At 38.1% G+C, this 21890-nt stretch overlaps 1 protein-coding gene across 8 annotated transcripts in view; it reads right to left on the reverse strand.

Annotated features, from left to right (window-relative positions):
* Window positions 1-4520: 4520 nt before the first annotated feature.
* The window catches only part of TUT7 (terminal uridylyl transferase 7), a 65158-nt gene continuing 47788 nt past the window's right edge, over window positions 4521-21890 (reverse strand). For 4 of the 8 annotated variants that reach the window (XM_054500652.2, XM_063649654.1, XM_063649655.1 and 1 more), the window contains 4 exons: window positions 21654-21745; window positions 19875-19990; window positions 18059-18384; window positions 4521-5531 (listed from right to left, as the gene is read on the reverse strand). In XM_054500652.2, the coding sequence (XP_054356627.1) occupies window positions 5464-5531; window positions 18059-18384; window positions 19875-19990; window positions 21654-21745 (602 nt within the window). In that variant the 3' untranslated portion in view covers window positions 4521-5463. Of the gene's footprint in view, window positions 5532-12108; window positions 14002-15557; window positions 15622-15989; window positions 16064-18058; window positions 18385-19874; window positions 19991-21653; window positions 21746-21890 lie in introns of those variants that run through there. The other 4 variants (XM_063649656.1, XM_063649652.1, XM_063649650.1 and 1 more) reach the window with 3 other exon arrangements.

Genomic DNA, 21890 nt, shown 5'->3' on the forward strand with positions numbered 1-21890 from the left:
GCAACAATTACTCGATTTAAAACGTGTTGTCAGACCTTGTCCTGGCTGCTCAGGGGCTTAATTCTGCTTTTGATGCAGTATTCCTGAGCACCAGACACTGTGCACAGGCGCGGTACCCAGGCATATACAGGAAGCCACGTAAAGAGGGGCCAGGGAAGAATGAGATACTGGCAGGACAGGGTTAGCAGATGAAAAGAGGAGGACATCAAGACAGGTGGCATTTGTCATTGAAGTGCTAGAAGTGAAGGAAAAAGGGCAGGAGGGGTCTATGAAGCAGTCTGGGGAGGACAGATTCGCAGTGTTTGCATGTGGAAAGAACTAATCAGTGAAACATTTTTTAAAGCCAAGTTTATCTTTGATCTCCTGCAGGTTCTGAAAGGATAGTTCAAAATTCCATCAAGTAGTTCTGACTTCCTGCTACAGAAATGCAATTGCATTGACAATAAGAGGACGCTTTTTTTTTTTTTTTTTTTTTTTTTCCTAAGCCTTATCTGCACATAAAGAAACTGGGGGCCGGGCACGTGGCTCACGCCTGTAATCCCAGCACTTTGGGAGGCCGAGGCGGGGAGATCACCTGAGGTCAAGAGTTCAAGACCAGGCTGGCCAACATGGTGAGACCCCATCTCTGCTAAAAATACAAAAATTAGCCGGGTGTGGTGGTGCACACCTGTTATCCTAGCTACTCAGGAGGCTGAGGCAGGAGAATCGCTTGAACTTGGGAGGCGGAGGTTGCAGTGAGCTGAGATCGTGCCACTGCACTCCCAGCCTGGGCAACCGAGTGAGACTCTGTCTCAAAAAAAAAGAAAGAACGGAAGGAAAGAAGAGAGAGAGAGAGACAGACAGACGAAAGAAAGAAGAAAGAGAAAGAAAGAAAATAAAGAAAAGAAAGAAACTGGGGGCCGGGCGCAGTGGCTCACACGTGTAATCCCAGCACTTTGGGAGGCCGGATGCGGGCAGATTACTTGAGATCAGGAGTTCCAGACCAGCCTGGCCAACATGGTGAAACCCCATCTCTACTAAAAATACAAAAATTAGCTGGGCGTGGTTGCGGGCACCTGTAATCCCAGCTACCCGGGAGGCGGAGGTTGCAGTGAGCCAAGATCGCACCACTGCACCCCAGCCTGGGTGACAGAGCAAGACTGCATCTCGAAAGAAAGAAACTAAAAAAGGGATGGGAGGGAGGAAGGGAGGGAGGGAGGGACACAGAGAGGTGGTGGTGTGGTGGGTTTGTTTCTTGGCCTTCATCTTTGACTACCTGGGGGTTTGGGATCTCATATCCTCCCTCCTACAGATATTGTGAAGATTAAATGAGTTAATACAGGAGAAGCCCTTAGAGGGGTGCAAGGCACGCAGCCTCACTCAAATGGTAATTGTTAATGAGTATTTAAAAATGCCATGTATTGTGAAACTACTATAATGGTGGATAGATATCATTATGCGTTTGTCAAAACCCACACAATGTACACCACCAAGAGTGAACCCTAAGGTAAACTATGGGCACTGAGAGCTAATGATGTGTCCATGTAGGTTTAAGATTGTAACAAGTGTACCACTGTGGTGCAGAGTGACAGTGGGGCACGTGTGGAAACAAGGGATATATGCAGCTCTGTTTTTCTGCTTAACTTTGCTGTGAACCTAAAACAGCCCTAAAATTAAAATTTAATAAAAATAAAAGATGCTGTGTCATTTTTTTTTCAGTTACTGACACATTACACAGTTGTGCAGCACTTTACAAGATTCAGAAAACTCCATGAGCATATTATATTATCTCATACTAGCCTCACAACTTTGAACTGAGTAGGGCAGAAGCACTGGTATGGCAGTTTTACAGATGCTGAAACTCAAGGATTTTAGTAGAGAGCATTAGACACTATTGAAAACATCTAGTCCTCAATTTTCTGATTCAGGATCCTGTGTATGTTTAACAGACTTCTTTCCTCTATTTAATACCCACTATTTAACAAAAACAAACAAACAAACAAAAAAGAAAACCCACTATTCAGTTTTTAACTTGGTTAGTTGTTTTGCACATAAGCATTAAGTCACATAATCTACTTGTTAGTTTCTAATATCACTTGAAACTGGCACCAGTCCCTGAAATAATGTTATGTTAGAATAAATAATTTTCACGATTATTTAAGCAGTATGTGAGCTTATCTCAGAGCAGCAGCTGTCCAGTGGTATCAAAATGAGGTGGGTGTGGGAAGTGTCAAAAGAGTTACAAGCTGTAACCACTTTTAGATTCCCACTAATATGTGACAGAACTTACAATAGGGAACTGTTTCACCCCGCACTTCAGGCATTAGTTTCATAGTTCTAGACATTTAAAAAAGTGTTTTCCTGGTAAGACCTCACTTGATTATCACAACTGTGTGGAAAGCCAAGAATGGTTTCCATTTTATAGGAATGGAAACTGAACTGCCTGAGATTAGGGGACTGCCACACAGCTGGAAAACGAGGTGGGCCAGACCTTGTCTAAATCTAGAGTTCCATTCCGTGGAAAGTCTATGTAGTTCTTGACTGCTGCTGTCCAAATATGCCTGTTTCCAAAGAAAAAACTACTGAGGGCTTTACAGTTTTACAGGGGTTTGTTAAATTCTGTTTTCTATATGTGTGTGTGTGTATTTTTGCTTGTAGCACTGAACTCTATTGATGTATCTATCCAGGATCTTTTCCACTCAGGAAAGATTAAAAAAAAAGAAGCCATTTGTCAAACATATTTCAAGAAGAAAAATACACTGAAGTTATCTAAGAACATTTAAAAACATTTTTGCACACTGCTGATCCTGCACACATTGAGCAAGAGTTTTGTTGTTGTTGTTGTTGTTTGAGACGGAGTCTTGCTCTGTCGCTGAGGCTGGAGTGCAGTGGTGCAATCTTGGCTCATTGCGACCTCTGCCTCCTGGGTTCAAGTGATTCTCCTGCCTCAGCCTTCCGAGTAGCTGGGATTACAGATGCCCATTACCAAGCCCGGCTAATTTTTGTATTTTTAGTAGAGACGGGGTTTTGCCATGTTGGCCAGGCTGGTCTTGAACTCCTGACCTCAAGTGATCTGCCCGCCTCGGCCTCCCAAAGTGCTGGGATTACAGGGGTGAGCCACTGCACCCAGCTGAGCAAGAGTTTTAAACATCATAGATTGGGGCCACTGGACCGCTGCTATACAAAAGAGATTTCATATTTTTGTTCTGAGAGAAGGTGGCAAGGAGAACCTTGGTAATGGGGCATTTGTACAGCTTAAGATAGATAAGCCGGCTGCACTTGAAAGATAGCTAGGCCAATGGACTTAGCAAAGAGCACACATTTTGGCATCCCAGCTGGGGCAGCAAGATGGGGCTGTGACCACATCCAAGTAAAGAATCAAGGGCAATCCATTATCCAGGCCTGCTGGCAAATACTGCTCATTGTCCCATGGATCCAGTGTGAGGTATTGAAAATCAAACAAAAGACCCAGTACTTTGGGCAGAAGCTACCATAAGGATCAGATTAAAATGTAGGAAACTTTTAACATCCTTAAAGGGATACAAGAAAACATGGCTCCTATGAAAAGGAAGAGAATATAAGTAAACTAAAGAAATGAGAGGTAAAGGAAGGTCAGTGAGGTAAATTCCAGAAAATTAGAAGTGCAATGAGAAAATCCATATTAGAAACAGGAAGCACCAGAATGACAGTAAAAATTAAGCCAGTCATGTAGAGATCAAACTTGAAGTTTTCCTAGCATGAAAAGTCACTGGATAGATGTATTTCTATATTGAGGTAATTTTCTTTTTGAATTACAGGGATAAAATTAAAAAACAGAAGCACCCAGGCAGAAAAACAAAACCTACAAGAGAACAAAAATTAGCCTGGTCTTAGACTTGTCTTCTGCTATAATGCTAGAAAACAACAGAACAGCATCAATGGGCTTTTCAAAGAAAAGTGTGACAAGCATTGTAAGCCTAGTCGACTTTCATGCATGAGTTAAAGAGAAGAAACCAGAAGGGGGCAGCTGAGGACGGTCACGTAGAGCAGCATCAGCCCAGGTTGCGTCATTCATTAGTTTGTGTTCAAAATGAGTATGGAATGATCACTAATTCTTTCTACCATGGCCTCCAAATTCTGAAGTCTTTAATTTTGATATGATTTGTCTTTAGCTAGACTGTCTTCAAATAATTTTTTACAAAAGAAGGGCACAGGGATGTGCGTCTTCTGAGCCCTCAAACATTCAGAATGTTCGTCCAGCAAGCACCCCCTGAGCCTCCCTGCCTACAAATTCCCCGCCCCCCCACCCCCATCTGTGCCTTTTATAATAACAAATTTACACGTTCCCAGAGCCTGGAACACACTGGATGTTAACACACACCAATGATTGCAAGGGCACAAGTCAAAGAGAAGTCTGTGTACACTATTTTAGGGGAGTATATTTGTCCTTTCTTATTTTTTGTTAAACTCCTCTATCATTCCCAATGTCCTCACTCCTTGATCTTTTTTTTTTTTTTCCAGGAAATTTAGGAATCTTTCACTAGAAAATAATGTAGATAAAATTACAGGTTGAAATTTTGATTTTATTTCAAAATGATAAATAAACCGAGGCATAGTTCTGACCAGGTACTATGTCTGCAGGGCTTTTGAAATTAAAGAAACAGTCCAGGAGGGCTCCAGTCAGACCCAGAATGACACCAGCCACACTTGTGACTGGCAGAGATAACCTCTTTGATCTTCAGGAATTTTAAAAGTTCTTCATCCTAATTTCTGAGTATCATAAAAAGTAAAAAGTACTTTCATTTTATTTTTCCTTTGAAAATGTTTTTAGTGGCAAACAGGACTACTTGTTTTCCTTACTTCATTTTTATAAGCATAGTAGTTATATGTCAATTTACTTAAAATTAGAGAGGGAAACCCCAGAGACCTGAGTGGCACTGCCCATCCACTGAAGGCCCACATAAATAGGTACTCATGTTCATGTTATCACGTCTACAAATAGCAATAAAATGATGTCCGTAAATCGGAAGTACAGCAGTAGCAGTTCATACATATTTGATATGCTTTCACACCAGGATTCAGTAAACAACAATAAATATAATTTCCCCTCTTCAAAACAAAAAATGGATTTATACGGAAAAAGGGTTAATTTACTTCGGGTTTATCAGCACACCATTTTAATGTGCTTTGAAAGAATTAAAAACCATGAAACTGTATTCACTGAATACCGGTCCATAGTTACATTTTTTCTTTTAACCTGGCTTAAATACATACATCATGACTTTCTATTAAAATCCTTAAATCTATGGGGATGTGTGGTAGATAAGACTATATTAAAAATTTTTCCTCATTAACAATTTCATTAAATTAAAAAAAAATCTGACATTTCCCTTAAATGTTAAGTTGAAGCCTGATCTACACTGCTGTGTCCTGTGAAATGAACCTAATTTTCCGAGTGAATAGGAACGCCTGAGTGGCCATTTAGAGTGCTGCATTTTCCTTCCCTCATGATTCCTGCTGGGTCCTCTTCGCTGAGGCTTTTCCCTGAGTCATATATTTACTGGAAAGGCTACCTAGAGGAGGGGAAGAAACAAAACCCAATATAAATGAAACAAGCCTCGCTTTATGACAAAAGCCATAAAATTACTTCTTATTAATTAGTCACAAAAGCTTCATACTAGAATTGGTCACTTGTTTTGAATCAAGTAATAAGACTAGATATTGAAAAGTATATATGCACATGATCAATTAAATATAAGCTTAGTCAAAATTCTTTCTGAATGCAGACAGGTTCCTAGAGTGATCTCATTTTAATACATTTACATATTCACTATTTCCATGTTGGTACAGAGCACCAGACAAACTTAAGGTTCTGCCTTGTATAATTCAGTATCTTCATTTGCAACCAAACATAATAGATTGCAAGGAATTATCTGGCCAGAAATAAATATCTTAGATCATTACTCTTCAGATACGAAGCTGTGGATGGTAATCATTGGTAGCAATAACTTATTGATATAAAAGGAAAAAAGGAAATGTATTATATTTACAGGTGGAGGACACAAATGAGGATTACTGATTAAAACCAATACCACAGAATAGTTACTAAATTTTGTTCTGGAGTCTGAACAAATAGATCAACGAAAAAAACTGAAGAGACCTGAGAAATTCTTAAGTGATTATATGTAACAAAGTAATACATAATGAAGTTTGCATTTCAAACCAATGGGGGAAAGTATGAATTATTCAATAACTGTATTATGTCAAATAAGTAAATTTGGAGGGGAAGAAAGGAGGTAGTTTCCCTCCTCACACCATATCCTTCTTCTCTACCCATTTCCAAGTGAACTACAGAATTAAATGTAACTATAAGAAAGTCAGAGCATAAGAAATAGTGAGTATTTAGGTAATCCTGGGGTAGGGTAAGAGTTTCCTAAGCACACTACCATACTTAATGAACTTGTAAGTCACCAGAGAAAAGAATGAACACCAACAGATAACTAGGTAATGAAAAGGTAATATGTAAAATAGAAAAAAAAAATGGCATAAGTATATGAAAAAATTCAATATCAAGGGTAATCAATGAAATGCAAATTAAAACTATCAATTTTTGGTTGCCAAATTATTAGAAGGAAGAAGATCAGGAGGAGGTGGGTAGAAATTCTGCTAAATAAATATGCATAAAAACCTTATAATTTAACAATGCAAAGAACTTAAAATCCAAAACTTATGATATGACCAAGTATATGAGGACCTATGCATATAAAATAATATTAGGTATACACAGAAGGATAATAATATGAAAAAACAAGGTATAAAACTATATAAATAGCATTTTCAAAAAACTAAAATATACCCCACCAATCATGTATTTGGTGCCTCATTTTCTTTATCTGTAAAATGAGGACAATAATACCTGCCCCCTTGAAGTTATTGTGAAGATTAGACGAATACATGTAAAGCAACTGGAATAGTACTTGGTACTAGAAAATGCTTAATAAATGTTAACTATTATTATATTAATGTAAAAAGACAGGAAAACTTTATCCCCAAAACCTAAATAGTAGTTAATGCTAGAATGGAGGGAGCATAGATGGTTTTCATTTTCTTCATGTTACTTAACATTACTTTCTAAATTTTCCATAGCAAACATAGTAAGTATGCAAATAAAAACATTCCCTAAACACACACTTTTCAAAGCAGGACATTTAGATAAGCAACTCACAACGAAAAATAGTCAGGGAATTCAGTAAGAAATTTCAGTCAGGAAGAAACAAAGTACTCTATTGTTCTACCACTGTATTATTTATGCCACAAAGTGTCTACTAGTCTGTAGGCACCCATCTTCGATACTGTGAACTGCACGAAGTATGGAGATTTGGCTTTTCAGCCAGGCGGTGGCTCATGCCTGTAATCCTAGCACTTTGGGAGGCCAAGGCGGGCAGACTGCCTGAGCTCAGGAGTTCGAGACCAGCCTGGGCAACACGGTGAAACCTCGTCTCTACTAAAATACAAAAAAAAAAAAAAAATTAGCTGGGTATGGCAGCGACACACTAGTAGTCCCAGCTACTAAGGAGGCTGAGGCAGGAGAACTGCTTGAACCCAGGAGTGGAGGTTGCAGTAAGCCAAGATCACGCCATTGCACTTCAGCCTGGGCGACAGAGCAAGACTCCATCTCAAAAAAGAAAAAAAAAAGAGATTAGGCTTTTCACTAGAGGAAAAAATGCTCAGATCACTACTTCATACTTTATACACATACAAACTCTGGATGGATTAAACGTCTAAATAGAAAAAACAAAGTTTTAAAGCTGTTAGTAGAAAATACAGATGGATATCTTTATGACCTCAGGTTAGAGAAGAATTTCTTAAAGATGACCCTAAATTATGAACCAAATGATGATGAAAACTAATAATTTGATTATCTCAAAATTAAAAACTTTGGAATGGCAATACACACAAAAAGTTGAAACAGAAGATATACTGCAGGTAGACACTTGAAATTTATATAATAATAAAAGAGTGGTATTCAGAATAAATGAAGAGCCTTTAAAAATTAATAGGGAAATAATTCAATGGGAAAATGGGCAAATGACTTGGACAGACAATTCACAGAAGAGGAACTCCAAATGGCCAATAAACATGTAAAAAGGGCCTGTAATCCCAGCATTTTGGGAGGCTGAGGTGGGCGGATCACTTGAGGTCAGGAGTTCAAGGCCAGCCTGGCCAACATGGTGAAACCCTGTCTTTACTAAAAATACAAAAATTAGCCGGGTGTCATGGTATGTGCTTGTAATCCCAGCTATTCAGGAGACAGGAGAATCGCTTGAATCCAGGAGGCAGACGTTGTGGTGAGCCGAGATTGTGCCATTGCACTCCAGCCTGGGCAACAAGAGCGAAACTCCATCTCAAAAAAAAAAAAGTAAAAGGGCCCCTTGCATCACCAGAGTCATACAAATACACATGAGAACAACACCAAAGTAGTTTTCATGCATCAGACTTGCAAAAATTAAAATTCTGAAAAAAAAATCAAGTATTTGGAAGGATACATAGAAATGACCCACACACTGCTGGCGGGAGTTCTAATTATTTCAGCCAATACAAGGGTAATCTGATAGAATCTAACTAAAATGCACATAAGCTATGACCTAACGATTTGACTTGTAGACACACAAACCCTAAAGAATCTCTCATACATGCTCAAGGGGACTTCCACAAGGATGTTCCCTATAGCACTGTTAATAACAGCAGAATATTGAATACAACCTAAAACTGGGTAATAAATACATAGACTATTTTGTATTCACAGGGTGGAATGCTGTAAAGAAAAAAACCCAAATCTAAAAACAGCAACATATAAAAGTTTTAAAATAGATGAGGTCTAGCTTGTTGCTCAGTCTGGAGTGCAGTGCAGTGACTATTCACAGGCACTATCATTGCATACTACAGTGTCAGATCTCCCGGGCTCAAGCCATCCTCCTGCCTCAGCCTCCTGAGTGGCTGAGACTGCATGCCCGTGCCACCATCCCCGGTTTGTAGGACATTCTTATTATATGCCATGATATGCCATTTAAATCTAAAAATTCACCAAGGAGAAACATATGTTAAGGAATACATATGAAAGAGTACAAAAAATGAACCAGAAGGGGCTGGGCGCAGTGGCTCACACCTGTAATCCCAGCTACTTGGGAGGCTGAGGCAGAAGAATCACTGGAACCTAGGACGTGAAGGTTGCAGCGAGCAGAGATCACACCACTACAACTCCAGCCTGGGTGACAGAGGGAGACTTTGTTTCAAAAAAAAAAAAAAGGAAACTTGGGAGACTTAACCTCATAATAATGGATGTTTCTAGGGTTGAGAGGGACATGACAGAGGAAACAATGGTACTCAAGGTGATGGTATTCAAGGCACTTCCACTACCTCAGTGACAGGTCTTTTATTAAAAAAAAAAAAAAAAAAAAAAAAAAAAAGATTGAGCCAGGCACAGGTGGCTCATGCCTGTGAGCTACTTGGGAGGCTGAGGTGGGAGGATTTCTTGAGCCCAGGAGTTCGAGGTTGCAGTGAGCTATGATTGTGCCACTGCACTCCTACCTGGGTGACAGAGTGAAACCCTTCTCTCTAAAAGAAAAAAAAATGGAAAAACAATGCCAATTCTCTAGAAGGTAAGTTAGTTATTGTTATACTGCTACTTGACCCTGTTTCTGTTTTTCCCAAAATGTTAAACCCTTTGGTAAGTATAGTACTAGTAGTTTTACTACTGTAGCATTTACACATGTAATCTACTATATCAGAAAAATCTTCACTATACCTGAATATAAAATATTTGCAAGTAAAAAAACAAAAGTACTAGAAATAACAAATGAATGAATTTTTATATAATACAGAGGAATAATATGGCATTTATAAAATTTGGTAAGCATGATAAGAAACCATGCAAAAGTTGGCTAGATCACACTATTAAAACAAACATTCATCTGTATGGCAAACACATATAAGTGAGGTTAAAAGAATAATAAACTGGGCCAGGTGGAGTGGCTCATGCCTGTAATCCCAGCACTTCTGGAAACTGAGGAGGATCATCTGAGCCCAAGAGTTCAAGACGAGCCTGGGCAACATGGCGAGACCCTGTCGCTACAAAAAAAATTTAAAAATCAGCTGAGTGTGGTGTCACTCGCTTATGGTCCCAGCTACTCGGGAGACTGAGATGGGAGGATTGCTTGAGAGTTCAAGGCTGTAGTGAGCTATAATTGAGCCACTGCACTCCAGCCTGGGCGACAGTGAGATCCTGTCAAGAATACTCCAATACAAAAGTACAAAGAAAGATAGATGAAATCATGTAAAAACAAAATGGTAAAGTTCAATGGTAATAATAGGAATTCAAGCAGGTGTAAAATGAAAAAAGACTATCCCAATGAAGTCAGGGTATGGGAAACAATGTCACTGACTCTCCGGGATTGTCAACAATCACAATTTGGGAATATTGGCATCACTGTCAAAATGTGCATACTTTTAAACCTATCATTCTTATAAGCAGGAATTTATCCTGATGAAATAACTAGACAAATATGCGACTATTCATTAGAGTGTTTTATATAAATGGTGCTCTTCCAACCTGGGTCCATGTGTTCCTGAGCCTACCTGACAGGGCATGTGGCTTGATCTCGGTTCACTGCAGCCTCTACCTTCCAGGTTCAAGTGATTCTCCTGCCCTCAGCCTCCTGAGCAGCTGGGATTATAGGCACACACCAGTACACCTGACTAAATCTGTATTTTTAGTAGAGATGGGGTTTCACCATGTTGGCCAGGCTGGTCTCGGAACTTCCAACCTCAGGTGATCCACCCACCTCGGTGTCTCAAAGTGCTAGGATTACAGGTGTGAGCCACAGTGCCTGGCTGCAAGGATAGTTTTAAGAGAGTCAGTTTCCAGCTCTTCAACTTCCATATGTACTCTTTCTTAAAAATTATATGCCTGTGAATGCCTTTGTGGTCAAGGCTTAGGCTGGTTTTCAGGAATCACTCCACCTGTCCTTTCTAACTCCCCTTTCACAATTATTCACCTACTTTACAAAAGAAAGGCGTATCTCCTAACCAGCCAAATCCTACTGTGGTGTATTGCCATGAGGCAAAAAAAAAACCCAGAGAAGAGGAGAAGCAAACAAAATGCTGGTATCTGTGGTGAATGTAAATGCCTCTAATAAAAATCCAAATTTTTAGCTTTCATAAAATTACACTGATAGTGGATGATCATTACAAATAATTTTTGATGACACATCACTGTGATTTTTTGTCATGTAATTAAGAAGGAAGCAAAATAATTGTGTGGCACTATTGTAATATATCTTCTGTTCCCAAACTCAAAGTATTTCTATTATTTTTAATTTGCTATCATAAAGAATACTGGGGTTTTTCCATTTTTATCAACTATAAAAACAAAAAAATTAGGGATAGAAAAGGAACAGTTTCATTTATGCAGTAAATAATATCGACCCAAAGATGCATGAATGTATAGGGAAAAAAACTCATCTTTCTTATTAAATAAAAGTTGTTGTCAGTGAGTAAACATAAAAAGTAATTATTATTATTTTTTAAATATTATTATTATTATATTTTAAGTTTTAGGGTACATGTGCACAACATGCAGGTTTGTTACATATGTATACATGTGCCATGTTGGTGTCCTGCACCCATTAACTCGTCATTTGGCATTAGGTATCAAAAAAAAAAAGTAATTTTTAATTAAAATTTGTAACATTTGTTTTGATCAATGATATATTCTAATAATTGTGAAAACTCAATATAGAAGATATTTTCTTTCATCCTTTGAGATTTAATAAAAAGCTTAAAAATTCAATTTATAGAAAATAGGCTCTAGCTTGTCGCCCCTGTCATTTTTATTGCAGATAAGCATGATAAGCTACTCAATAAAATATTTGAAAATATGTGTAATAAAAATATATCATCTCAGGGAGAAGTTCAAACAAACAAACAAAATATATCATCTTATGCTGAAATTCTATAGAAGTACAACAAAGGAATTCAAGGAGGAAAGGGAAATGATATATAATTTTTGCCTGTTAAAGAGCTGAGCTGTATATAAATGACGGTGGGTATGAAACAGCAATAATATTTATACTTCATTTGATACATTTAAGGCTGATTTAAAAGTTTTATTTTAAAACGTCAATATTTATAGCCCCCCTCCCCCAAGAAATTACATGCTTTGCAACTACAATGAAAGATTTAGATATCAACTTTAAAAATGTACAAGGAAATATATGGACTTTCAATATTTTGGGAAAGAATATGCAACCACAAGTTGTGAAGACACTTGTTATATCAAATATGTGAAAACAGCCAGTCCATTAATAAGACATGATTAAATAAACAATGGTATATTAATACACTAGAATATTCAAAGAAGGGTATCAACAAGAATGATCTATATTCACCGACAATGAGCTCTCCCCATACTATTTTAAAAAGTATTTCTATTATTTTAAGCTTATTATCATAAAGAACACTGGTTTTCGTTTTTTAAAATAAGCAGGCTTTAAAATTCTGGTCAATGATAAAAGCTGTAAAAGAATACATCACCATGAGGGCAAAAAGACATCCACCAATCTCTTACAGCAACTCCAATTTTTCAGATTTCAAGCCATGAGATTAAAATGGAATAAATAAATAGACAGAGGTAGTTTTTTTTTTTGTTTTTTGTTTTTTTGGTAATTTTCTTTACCAAAAAAAGGGTAGGAAGATTAAGGAATAGAAAAAAACATTAGTTTTCTGAGATTCTCATACTGAATAAATTGTCATACATAAACCAGAGTCATTAACTTAAGCATAAAAATCAGTTTATCACTGTGGCACCACAATCTCCACATACTTTTGTAAAAATTTCCATTACTTGTTTGTCCTGTAAGTTAGAAGAGATAAATTACAGCAAGTGTTTGTTAACCACAGTAACAAAGGGCAGTGATAATTTATTGAGTGATGAGATGTGTCGGATGCTGTGTTAAGTGCTTTATCTTAATCCTTACAATAGTCCTGTGAGGTGTTAGCACCAATTTGCCAAAAAGGAAACTGAGGCACAGAGAGGTTGCATAACTTGACAGAGGTCACACAACTATTAAATGGTTGGGCTGGATTTCAAACTCAAGTGTCTCACTCTAAAACTCATGTTCTTGACCATTCTCCTGCTTTGTCTTTTTATTCCTTCCAAATAAGTTCACCTCTAATCAATAAAACCTACTGAATATCTAAGGCATTGTGTGTGGGGGATAGAGGAGGAGGGAGGTAACAACAAAGAGCAAGGACATTCATGGGATTTTCTATCTACTGTGATCTCCTTTGGGAGTAAAGAACTATATGCAACCTAGAGGAAAGGGGGTAGGCATCAGGAGAGGAAAGAGAACTTGACTGAGTGCCTACTCTGGGCAGTACTTTAATCTTCTTAGCACCCTATGAGATGAACGGTGTTAACACCAATTTTATAGATGACACATCTGGAGCTCAGAGAAACCACATCTCTTGCCTAAGGTCAATACACCATATATGAGAGTAGGGGCTGTCCGTATCAACATGCTTTCTTGAGAAACTACAAGTGGGCCAAAGACATACTTAGCATTATGGAAAGGAAGAGCTGTGGGGAAATTAATACCACTTACAGGTGAGACACAGTTCACATTTATAACAACATAGATAATTTGGATACATATATCACAGATAAACTAGACAGTTATATCATCTGACATATACTTATTTGGAAGAGTCTGATTTATTGGATAGGATAGATTTTAACCACCTATAAAAGTTTTCTCTTTTCTGATATAAAGTAACATAATTATTGCAATACATTTTTCCTGTAGTAAATTTAAGTTAATACTTTTTTTCCAGTTGCTCAAAAGATTTATAAATATGTAGGTTTTTTACTCAGAAGATAATTACAGAAATCGTAACTTACTGTCAATGCCATTTCTAGGTATATGCCTAGCATCTATATTTCTCTCTCAATTGAACAATGCTGGCACTGGAAGACTTGGTAATACCCTGAAGGAATAATAACATCAATGCAATCACCACCACGAACCTTTTCTCCTTTTTTCTGCTCTCACTATATGCAGGCGCTGTTCTAAGTACTTTTACATGGATTTCTCAACATCCCTGTCAGGTATTATTATTACCCCCTTTTTACACATGAGAAAACTGAGGCATATGGAGGATAAGGCAGTCTCTCAGGATCACAAAGCTAGAAATTACACCATGTAATTGTAAACACTATGCTACGTTATTCTCGGCAAAATGAACACCTTGGCTACACAAGAATTAGTTTTTTTTTCCTATATGAAGTGTTTAGGAAGTATCTGCTCAAGGCTGAAGCTTATGGCCAGGTGTGGTGGTTCATATCTATCATTTTAGTATTTTGGGAGGCCAAGGTGGGAGGATCACATGAGGCCAAGAGTTCAAGACCAGTCTGGGCAACATAGTGAGACCATATCTCTATAAATCAGGAGGCTGAGATGGCTTGGTTTCTAAGTAGCTACCCTGCCTCCACACAGGAGCCATAATGAACCTTTTAAAACAGGATTCAGATAATATCACTCCTTGGCTCAAAACCCTACAATAGTCTCTCATTTCACTTAAAGGGAGAAAAAAACCAACAAAAATGGTACCTACCACTGCTGAAGGTGCTTCATAACCCAGATCTATCCACCCTCTGACTTCACCTCTACCACTCACTCACCCTCCTGCCTGCTCCACTTTTTTTTTTTTTTCAAATTTCTTCTGTCTCTCAAGTTTCCAATCCTGTTCCACTCCTGCCACACTGCCTCAGTGATGCTGCAGGACAACACCTGTTTCCATCTCTGAGTTTACCAGCCTAACACCAATTTCCCCCGATTGGCCCCTTTGCTTCATTTGATTCTTTGCTTAAATGTTACTTTACCAGAGAGGCTGCCTCCTTAGCCAACCATTCTCTTTCCCTTTTCTTGTTTTGTTATTTCTTCCTAGCATTTGCCACCACATGACATATTATCTCTGTATCTCTTTATTGTCTACCTCTTCTGAGAAGGATGCAGAGTAAATGAGAGAAGGGGCTTTGCTTGTTCACTGCTGTGTCTTCAGTGTTGAGGCCGGTGTCCTGAACTTGGAAAGGGAGGGGAGAGGCTGGATAACTATTTGTTGAAAGAATGAATAAATGAAGTAGCTGAGAGGTAACAGTGGAGTTCAGGCTAAAGGTTACTTTTTTTCCTTACTTTGTGTGTGGCAAATACTCTCCAGGAGGAGAAAACACTGCTGGCAAGACAGCAGCAACAAAAAGCATGGGACTGGAACAAATAATTGAAGACTCTGGTTGCCACTCATGGGTGGTATAAACATCACTTGGAATTTACAAAACACACAGGCCCATGCTTAACCACTAAAGAATTAGCTTTAGGAAATAAAGGTAGAGGATGGGCAACTGTATGTTTCAAAGTTCCCCCAAATGATTCTGATGTCCAATCCCTGTTAAAAGCACATATTCAGAGAAAAAGTCTCAAAAGGCATGTGGTAAAGTATTCAGTAAATAAAATAACACATATTTGTTTTTTTTAAAACCCACATACCTGACTGGGGACTCAAAAATATTGTTGTTTTTTGTTTCTTTTTGTCTTCATGTAAAAGCACTGCCTAAAAAATGAAATAGACTGGTTTACAAAATCGAAAGGAAGAGCATCTGAAACAGCCTTAAAACCGAAACCATATCCAAGGAGAGCTGAAATAAGGTGTGTGGGTGGCAGAATTTTGCAAGTTAACTGAAAAGCAAGACCATGGGCAGGAGTTCTGAAACAAGGCCCCGCCATCCGGTGCCCAGTAAGCCTCACCACGCACCACACCCGCGCGGCACCGACAGGAGTGCTGCAGGTCAGCCAGAGGAAGGAGGGCCTGGGCTGCTAGCACAGCGCAAGGACCTGGTGCAGAGCTGAGAGCACTCAGGGAGCAGCTCCTGAGTGAACAGATGACAGACATGCCTCCTTCTCCGTTTGAGCTAGGTTTACCTGAACAAATAGACCAGTTGGTTTCAATGGGACAGGTGAGGGGGATCCAAACATACAATCTGATTTAGACATTCCTAAAAAAGAAATTAGCACTTTTTGTTCCTACTTTAAATTGAAAGCAGTAGCCCTGTTTTCAAACTTTCACAGAGAGACTGTCTATTGGTGTGACAGAAGCTCCACTCAGTATATTGTGTGGAGAAAGGAGCAATATATCTGAAGAAACAAGAGAGAGCAGCATAATTTTTAGACAGGAAGAAGCAGCTGATTATTTTTTAACTGCCACCAAAGGAAATTCCCTATATCTATCCCCATGCCTCCACTGTCATTTCGCTTTTAAAATATGATGACTACTAACTTTAATGTGTCAAGACTGCATTCTGAAGGGACCACATTTCTAGATAAGTGCTCTTCCTCATGCTTGGTAATTCTCCTGCCACCCGGACTACCCGCCCCGCATCTTTTTGAGTTGCTGCTGTCCCCACAGGCTGCCAAAATCATTGGTCTAACTGTTGTGAGAGCTTCCCTAGTACACAACTTAAAACTTGCTGCTAGCGAGAAAAAAGAAATTCATCAAAGCTGGGGCAAATTCTCCACTTTGTTGTACCAAAGAGGAAGACTGTAATAATGTTTCAGTCATGACTAATCAACACAGGCCTCGAGTAATTTTAGGAATAATTTTGGGAATACTATTTAAAACTTATCTATACTATTTACAGTCTCCTTACCTGTAAAACAGCAGATATTAATGCATTTAATGAAGCTGTTGTAAAAATTAAATGAAATTATCCATGTAAAGTACTTAAAATAGTGCCTAACTCATAGTGAATGCTCAATGAATGTTAGCAACTATTATTATTGTAATTTCTTTTAAATACATTTTCCTCTTAAAACAACAAAAGAAAAGCACTTTATTATGGTATATGTCCCATGTGAGCAGCTAAAGCTGTATCTTTCATAAACATTTAAACCCTACTCTAAAAATAATAGATAAAAATTTTTAAATATTTTTCTTTTCATATAAAGCTCCTTTAAAAAAGAATGGGTATGATCTAAAAATCTCCTGTCTTAAAAAAAGATACACTATATTGCTGAATATGATAAAATAAAATAGAAGAGAGGTATTCTTGTTCCAAGAACTATACACGTGGAGTATTTTAAGGAAACTGTAAAGCAGCTGACACTTTATGCTATCCACAAACATATATATACAACTGAGGATAGTGACAGGATTGACTACTTTAATTAGAAAAAAAATACTTCCCAATATTTCTTTTCTACACTTATCAAATTTCATCACTTGCACAGTTCTGAGAAGTGAGAATGTAAATTGCTTTGTAAATCATTACTTATTATACACACACAAGATACCCTTATAGTTAGTAGTCTGTTTAAAAGGTGCCCACAATAGACATTTCACCCATTTAGCAAAAATGGTCAATTTGTATTTAACAACTCAAAGGGGCCAGATTTGTGGATGGTGTTGTTAATGACTGCTAATAGATATTTTCTTCGTCATAAGAATAATCATGCTCACTTGTAGAAAATCAAAATGACAAAATCTACAGAAAATAATCTTCCATAATTCCCCTCTGCAGATTCACCCACTACTAACTATGCAGCCTATTTCTTTCTGTTCCCTTTTCTATGCACGTGCCTGTGTGTGGCTCACCTGTGCACAGAACATGGTGTCCTGAGATAACTCTAGCTACCGCCACCCCTATGATTTGATTTCACAAGTACATATACCAAGTAGCAAAGCTCAAGTTGCAGCTTCTTTTCTGGTCACTGAGGCTACATTTGCAGGTACCAGGGATGACTACACTTTCACCTCACTGATAATCTTAGAAAAGTTCACCAAATGACTCAGGATATAAATAAAGCCAGGAATAAGATATATGGAGGATCAACATTAAAGGAGGGGGAAGGGATTTTACTTTCTTAAAAACAAGATCTTTTTTGAGTAAATATACTGATAAAGAAATAAACATAACTAAATAGTAAAGAGCTCTAAAAAGGAGATTTCCCTTGAGATGTTAGAGCAAACACCAAGGTGTGATAGGTGTCCATACCTGAAGAGCCTTTAAACTGTGGGCATTCCTTTTTAATGTGCCCTTCTCTTCCACAAATAAAACAACGTTTTTCTCTTAAGTCTTTGTCATCCTGTCTCTTCCATTTTTCTACTGGTGGCCTGAGGATCTTCTCCCTCCCCAGGTCAGCAGCTGCCCGCATTGGCTTGGCTTTCTGAGGTGTGCACTGTATGGGCTTATCCTCTTTTGTTGACACCTCCCTTTCTGTGTACTTGTTGTGAATTTCTTTGTCCTCTTTGCTTCTTTTTTCCTTGTTCTCAGGGTATCTTTGGTTCAGGGCATCTTCCTGATCTCGCCGCCGTCTTACTCTGTAGAAGATATCATATTAGTAGCAAAAATCTAAACAGAAGCCTAACAAAATATTAAGGCAATTCCCAAAATATTAAGGCAATTCTAGATTTAAGAGATAACCAGGAATAGAAAGTATTAAAAGGAAAAGCAAGAACCTAAACTAAAATCCATCTTCTCTATTAAGATGCTCCCTCAGGGTTTAAGGGTGCAGTTTTTCTTCTTCATTTTCAAAGTTGCTCTAGTGCTGTAAAACCAATAACTGCAATTAGTGGCACTCCTTGGTTGAATGCCTACTTTGACACTGATGTAATGAAAGGCAAATCATCCGTGGAGTGATTTCTTGAACGGCCTTTCTGGCGCATTAGCATTCTTTCTTTACTTGGCACTGGAAATTTTAGATGTGAAGGCTTAAATTCACAAAGGAACAATGGTTTTAAGATTTATGCTCTTAAAATGTCAAAATCATTTCTCCCTTGTCCTAATAATCACTGATTTTTGAGTAATGAAAAAAAGAACTGGAAAAAAAAAGCTTCTCAAATTCCAGATGGTAACCTAATTTGAGCACCATGTTTTAAAACATTACTGTACAGTTAAAAACACCACCACTACCACTCAAAACAACGTATCCCAAGGCAAGCAAGCAAAAATAGGTCCCTCTTGCCCCCCAATAAATGCCACCAGAAGAAAGCATGGGGACTAAACTGCGTGGCTTACCTACTCACAACAATTATTAAGGGTTAAGTGGAATGCAAACAGAGTGCTAAAATCCAATGAACTGTTTGTGAATATAAATCCCAACGTGCTGAACAGTTACTGTACATTAGAAATGTAACTGAGATCCTGAAGGAACTCATTTGACTATTTACTGACTGAAATGATTCTGAACTTCTCACTACTGTAAAAAGGAAGAATTTTTGTTTCCACTTTTCACCATGTTGGCAAGGCTGGTCTTGAACTCCTGGCCTCAAGTGATCTGCCTGCCTTGGCCTCCCAAAGTGCTGGGATTACATGCATGAGCTACTACACCTGGGCTTTTTTTTTTTTTTTTTTTTTTCTGAGACAGAATCTTGCTCTGTTGCCCAGGCTGGAGTGCAATGGCGTGATCTGGGCTCACTGCAATCTCCACCTCCCGGGTTCAAGTGATTCTCCAGCCTCAGCCTCCCAAGTAGCTGGGACTACAGGCGCCCGCCACCATGCTTGGCTAATTTTTAGTAGAGATGAGGTTTCACCATGTGGGTCAGGCTGGTCTTGAACTCCTGACCTCAGGTGATCCACTCACCTTGGCCTCCCAAAGTGCTGGGATTATAGGCGTGAACCACTGCACCCGGCCTAAAGTCACGTTTTAAATCACTTCATTTCATTAAAAAATAAAATAAAAAACTTAAATGTATCTGAAAACTGCTGGATTTTACACAAGTGTATTTTCTTTGTTATAATAGTACCTCATTTAAAAATTGGGACATTAAGAAAATAAAAACACAACCACCCCCTTTGAACATTTACTTACTTTCTCCTCATAGGACAGTCCTTCATGAAGTGTCCGATTTTTCCACAAATTCGACAACATCTATCATTTGGGGCCAGCTCTCCTTCAGTTAACACATCTGGATCAAAAAAGTATTCCTAGAAGATCATAAATATATAAAAGCCTGAACTATTCATGTGAGATCGGAACACAAAGCTAACCAGATATTAAACAGTTATCTTACAATTCAATGTTGATATAACATTACTTTTAATAAATATTATTTATACCGCTTAATTCCAAACAAAATCTAAAACCATCAAGGTCTAACTCAGGATAGTTTTAACTAAATCCATTTTTGTTTATTCCTTTTAGTCATGCAGAGCACTCGTGAGCCCTAACCCTAAAGGTTTAAGCACATTTCTAAAGAAGCGGATGAGTCAGCTTTTCAGGATGAGGGAGGGAGTTGAGGCCAGGTACACAGGCTTTGTCTCCTCATCAAATGAAAAGGCTAAAACCTAATGAAATGAGAAACATGATTTGCATCATACAGATTACATTGAAGAAAAGAAAAAAAACTATGTGTTTCTACTTTGCTTAGTTGTGGCTGCTGAAGGAAAAATAACAGAATAAAGGAAAGATAATGGTCTAGCCTGTAGCCTCTTTGTACTAAAATTAAGGTGGAGGCCAGCAACATGAGCATCCCCAGGGAGCTTGCTGGAAAAGCAGTCTTGAGCCTGATCCTAGACCTGCTGAATCAGAATTCGCACTTTAACAAAATCCTCAGGTGATTTGTTCGAACAAGTTTCAGAAGCACTGGTGTAGAAGCCACATCAATATCTAGCAAAAACCAGATGTACAGATGTAATCAAACACTGAATGTGCCTATAAAGCAATACACTTATGTTAAATTTTAAAAGTCTTCACTGGGAGTACAGAGGGAATAGGGAGTTGTTGGTCAAAGGGTACAAAGTTTCAGATAGACAGGAGGAATAAGTTTTGAGATCTATTGCACAGCAGGGTGACTATAGTCAATAATAGTGTATATTTCAAGATAACTAAGAGTAAATCTCAAATGTCTCCCCACAAAAAATGGTGAGGTGATACATATATATATATATGTTAATTAACGATTTCATCATTTCATATACATGTATCAAATCATCACGTTGTGCTCCATAAACTATATGTCAATTAAAAATAAGATTAAGAAGTATAAGGAAATTAATGCAGAAAAACATAACATTATTCTTAGCAAGATCATCTAGTCCCTAGCCATTTTTCTCTCACTGAAATTATTTTTTTGACATAATTTTGCTTTGTTTTCAATAAATGTGGTTCCTTAAAAACTCGAGTATCAAGTTACATGAGAAGAGAGAGCTGTCTGCTACAGGAAGCACTGTTATCCCCCTAGTCCCAGCAAAAGATTTACTACTTTTTGCAAGCAGATTGGAAAATCTAGATTCTAGATATGTACAAACTGGGCTTGGCCAAGGCTGGCATCAAGCCGAATGCTGGCAGAACAGCAATGCACCTATGAAGGCTAGCACAGATAACCAGAAAAAAAAAGGTATCAAAGAGGAAAACAAGAATTTAACAACCTTAAATCCATCTTCTTGCTATTTCTCTCTATTCAGATGGCCTCTACCCAGGGAGGTTTAAGAAAAAGGGGGGCTCTGGGAATCATTCTGTACTATAGTCATTTATTTTGGCTAGACTCACCGACTTTCTAAATATTTAAGTTACTACTGAAGTGATGTGTACAAATTAGGCACTTTATTTTTTTTATTTTTTATTTTTTGGTATTTCCAACACACTCACCATTTTTGAGGGGTAGTCCTTTGGAAGCCCCTTGACAGGAATACCAAATACTCTTCTACCATTGATAAAAGCCTTCATTATAAAATTTGTCACTAAAAAGAAGAGTAAGAACTCAATTAGGTGGGTTAAAAGGAAAAGAGATTGTATTACAAATGACAACTACCTGGGCCTGGTGGCGCCTGTTATTCTAGCACTCTGGGAGGCTGGGGTAGGAGGACCACTTGAGCCCAGGAGTTT

The sequence above is a fragment of the Pongo pygmaeus genome, chromosome 13 (assembly GCF_028885625.2).
Source record: "Pongo pygmaeus isolate AG05252 chromosome 13, NHGRI_mPonPyg2-v2.0_pri, whole genome shotgun sequence".
Lineage (NCBI taxonomy): Eukaryota > Metazoa > Chordata > Mammalia > Primates > Hominidae > Pongo > Pongo pygmaeus.